Here is a 4131-nt window from a genome sequence, read left to right on the forward strand (position 1 = left end):
GGGGGGGATGCTGGGGGTGTTGATGCTCTCAGGGGGGGATGCTGGGGGTGTTCATGAGCTCAAGGGGGGGATGCTGGGGGTGTTGATGCTCTCAAGGGGGGGATGCTGGGGGTGTTGATGCTCTCCCTCTGCTGGCTCTGACATCTCTAAATGCTTTGAGCTGGTTCTGCCCCGGCTTCCCAGTGTGAGCTGTTCCCCTCTGGGCTGTTTAACCACATGAAGCTCACAGACTCCCTCCTGGCAGAGGAGAAGGGAGGAATTTTAGTGTTTCTTTGGTTCTTGCTTTGCTTCGCTTCTGGGAGCTCCTTCCCGTGGCAAGGACGTGGCGGTGCCGCCCTTCCTCGGAGCGGCCAGGAGAGGGCGCTCGGGGCCCGGCGCTGCCGCTCCTGCTCCTGTTATTGTCCCTGTCCCTGTCCCTATCCCTGTCCCTGTTCTGTCCCTGTTCCTATCCCTGTTCTGTCCCTATCCCTGTTCTGTCCCTATCCCTGTTCTGTCCCTATCCCTGTTCTGTCCCTATCCCTATCCCTATCCCTGTTCTGTCCCTATCCCTATCCCTATCCCTGTTCTGTCCCTGTCCCTGCTCCTGTCCCTGTCCCTGTTCTGTCCCTGTTCCTATCCCTGTTCCTGTCCCTATCCCTGTCCCTGTTCTGTCCCTGCCCCTATCCCTATCCCTGTTCTGTCCCTGCTCCTGTTATTATCCCTGTCCCTGTTCCTATCCCTGTCCCTGTTCCTATCCCTGTCCCTGTTCCTGTCCCTGCTCCTGCTCCTGTCCCTGTCCCTGCTCCTATCCCTGTCCCTGCTCCTGTCCCTGTCCCTGTTCTGTCCCTGTCCCTGTTCCTGTCCCTGTTCTGTCCCTATCCCTGTTCTGTCCCTGCTCCTGTTATTATCCCTGTCCCTGCCCCTATCTCTGTTCTGTCCCTGTCCCTGCTCCTGCTCCTGTCCCTGCCCCTGTCCCTGCTCCTACCCCTATCCCTGTCCCTGCTCCTGCACTTGCTCTTCCTCCTCCTCCTTCTCCTCTGCCCCAGGCACCTCCAGCCTTCTCCTCTTCCCTGAGGACCTGGCCATCTCCAGCATGGGCATCTCCACAGCTGTCCCAGTCATGCCTAGGGCTGCTCCAGTGATGCCCTGGCACAGGGGGTTTCTGTAGAAGAGCCTCAGGAAGCCTGGGAAGTGTCCACAGCCCTGGGAGAGGGTCTGCAGCTCTCTTCCCTTCCCTCTCTGAGGAATTCTCTAATGCTGCCTGACAGGCTGCTCCCCGACCTGCCCAGTGCACGTGGCTGTGCAGCCAGGACTGCTCCTCTCCTGGCAGGGTCAGACCTGGGGCTGACAGAGCTGTGCCGTGCCATGTGGCAAGTGGGGCTACTGCCCGTGCCACCAGGGCTGGTGCCAGCCCGGGGTGTGTCTGGGCACAGCAGGGAGGTCACCCCTGGCTGCTGTCAGTGGCTGTGTGTGCTGCAGGGACAGCGTGGCAGCTGTTGCCTCAGCTGGAGCAAGGTGCTTTCTGTGTGCCTTGGGGGCTCCTCTGCTGGTGGTGGGGTTGTGTCCCTGCTTGTGCTGGCTCCTGGGTGCTTTGGGAGTGCTGGGCACGGCTTCCTCCCTGGAGGAATGGGAGTGATCGTGAAGTGAGAGTAAAATCAAGCCAAGAGCCCAGATCCGGTTAAAGCTTGGTGTGATGGAGACGCCTGAGCCAGCAGGAGCTGTGACAGTGCTGGTGTGTACTCAGTGAGAGCCATCCTGGGGAAACCAGGGCAGGAACTGGAGGAGTCAGGATGGTTCCAGGGAAGGCGAGGGCTGGCTGGGCCGGGGCTCCGGGACTCGCTGGCTCCCAGCCCCTGCTGCCCGCGGGCTGCGAGCTGGGCCGGGGCTCCGTGGGCAGCCAGAGCCCCCTCCCGGGGGGCTGAGGGGGCTGGGGCTGCTGCAGAGAGCGGGCAGGTTGTTCCATGGGGCAGCAGGAGGGAGAGGAGCCAGGACCAGGAGCAGTGGCTGGTGCTGTGACAGTGAGTCAGGGCTCGAGCACCCCGGGTCCTGCTGCCTCCCCTCTCCCAGCTTTCCCTACCTGGGACTTAGGGCCTGAGGTCCCCCTGAGCCCTTGTGTGCTTTCTCCCCAGGAGAAATCCATCCTGCACATGGGCTCCCTGGACAGCGAGGAGGCAAGTGAGGTGCCACTGCAGGTGCCAAAGGAGATCTGGCTCTTGGTGGACCATCTATTCAACCATGCCCTTCACCAGGTGAGAGGGAGGGTGAGGTAGAGGACCTCTGCCACGATGGAGCTCTCCTGGTGACCTGGTTCCTCACAGGCACCTGGAGATCAGCTCCAGTTTGGTGTTTTCAGGGCAAGGCTTTTCCCTGTGCTTGAGGCACTGGCTGGGTGTCCTGGGCTTCCCCACTCCCTGGGAGTCACCATCTGCCTCAGCCTTTGTGGAGAAGGTGACTTACTCCATGCCTGTGCTGTTTTTGACAGGAGGACCTGTTCCAGACTCCAGGCATGCAGGAAGAGTTGGAGCAGATCATTGACTGCCTGGACACCAGCATTCCTGAGACAATCCGTATCCTTCCCTGATGGATCTCAGCTCTGCTGCGAGAGTTCACTCTCGGGAGAGCTTGTCTGTCACCATTACCTGGCAGGGGAGGTTCCCCTTGGGCCCCCCACAGCCTCTCTGAAAGTCAGATCTGTGCTGGCCAAAGCAGCTGGGGGCTCTGGAAGCTTCTGCAGGGCTGTGCCAAGCCCAGGAGCTGGGATACTGAGGAGATGGTGTGGAGGAGAGGTTAATGGAGTGGGGGACTCCTGTGCAGCCAGAGGGTGGGAAAATGCAGTGCAGGGTGGATGGAGCAGTGTTTTCCATGGGTGGGGGACAGTGGAGGAGGAGGAGGAGAGGTTAGACAGGCAGGGAACTTGAGTGAGCTCCAGCAAGATGAACATCTGGGGAGGGAGGGGATCTCTGTTCAGCGTGACCCTTGATTCCCAGTGCTCCAGCGGGCAGTAATCACTCTGTGGCTGAAGCTCTCCTCATCTTCCTGGAGGCTCTGCCAGAGCCTGTGATCTGCTATGAGCTGTACCAGCGGTGCTTGGAGGGGTCCCACAGCAGCCGACTGTGCCGACAGGTGCGGGGCTGTGCTGGCTCCTGCTGCCCTGGGCTGGGCCTGCCTGGGCTCTGCTCCCTGCCCAGGGGCTGGCAGCGCCTCTGGCAGGGCGGGCAGCTCTTCCAGAGACTCCCCAAGTGAGCCCTGTCCCACCCTGAGCACGTGGGGAGCAGGGAGGGGCCGAGCCAGCCCAGGTTCTGAGGGCTTGAGCACCTGCTCACAGTGCAGGACAATTCCTGTCCTTCCATGGAGGGCTGGGCGTGGCTCTAACATCTGGTGGGGCAGCAAGCCAGGCCTAGCATGTCCCTGAGCAGAGGGGGAAGTTTTGTGGCAGTGGGAGCCGGGATGTGACTGGAAACAAGCAGGAAGCAGCCCCAAGGCAGTGGGGGCTTTTTCCAGCTTTCCTTGAAGCAGTGTCACCACGAGCCACAGCCCACAGGTGCCATCAGCGCTGGGCTGCAGCTGTGGGTGCGTTGCTGTGGCTCCTGGAGTGCCACACGTGCCCAGGCTGCAGCAGCAGGAGCCAGCAGAGCTTCCTGACACCATTTCCCTGCAGGTGATCCTTCAGCTGCCGAGCTGCCACCGCAACGTGTTCCGGTACCTGATGTCCTTCCTGCGGGAGCTGCTCAGGTACTCGGAGGACAACAACGTCAGCGCCACCATGATCGGTGAGTGTCGTTCCTCTGCAGCCCTCGCTCCGTCCCAGCCTCTTCCTGCACCTCCCAAGGTCTAAAGGACTGATTTTACCTGCCTCCACAGCCGCCCTGTTCTCCAGCCTCCTCCTGCGCCCTCCGCCCAACCTGATGGCCAAGCAGAGCCAGCAGGACCGCCAGCGTGCCATCAACTTCCTCACCAGCTTCCTGCTCGCCGGGGACGAAGAGTGACTCGTGCCGTGTGCCAAAGCCGGGCCCGCGCTGCAGCCGGGCCTCTCTCAGCTCCGAGGGGTAAAGGCTCGAAGCTCTGCAAGTGCCGTGTTTACAGTGGGAAGGGACAGTCCCCTCCTCGCCTCACCACACCCCACGCTGCAGAGGCACCGCTCACCGCGCCGCC

At 61.7% G+C, this 4131-nt stretch overlaps 1 protein-coding gene across 1 annotated transcript in view; it reads left to right on the top strand.

Moving 5' to 3' along the window:
- The window catches only part of OCRL (OCRL inositol polyphosphate-5-phosphatase), a 20826-nt gene extending 16701 nt beyond the window's left edge, over positions 1 to 4125 (top strand). Inside the window, exons 18-22 of the mRNA XM_015626841.2 lie at positions 2109 to 2228; positions 2462 to 2546; positions 2975 to 3102; positions 3638 to 3749; positions 3841 to 4125. Of these exons, the coding sequence (XP_015482327.2) occupies positions 2109 to 2228; positions 2462 to 2546; positions 2975 to 3102; positions 3638 to 3749; positions 3841 to 3965 (570 nt within the window). The 3' untranslated portion in view covers positions 3966 to 4125. The remainder of the gene's footprint in view (positions 1 to 2108; positions 2229 to 2461; positions 2547 to 2974; positions 3103 to 3637; positions 3750 to 3840) is intronic.
- Positions 4126 to 4131: the final 6 nt, after the last annotated feature.

Source organism: Parus major, chromosome 4A, assembly GCF_001522545.3.
Source record: "Parus major isolate Abel chromosome 4A, Parus_major1.1, whole genome shotgun sequence".
Classification (NCBI taxonomy): domain Eukaryota; kingdom Metazoa; phylum Chordata; class Aves; order Passeriformes; family Paridae; genus Parus; species Parus major.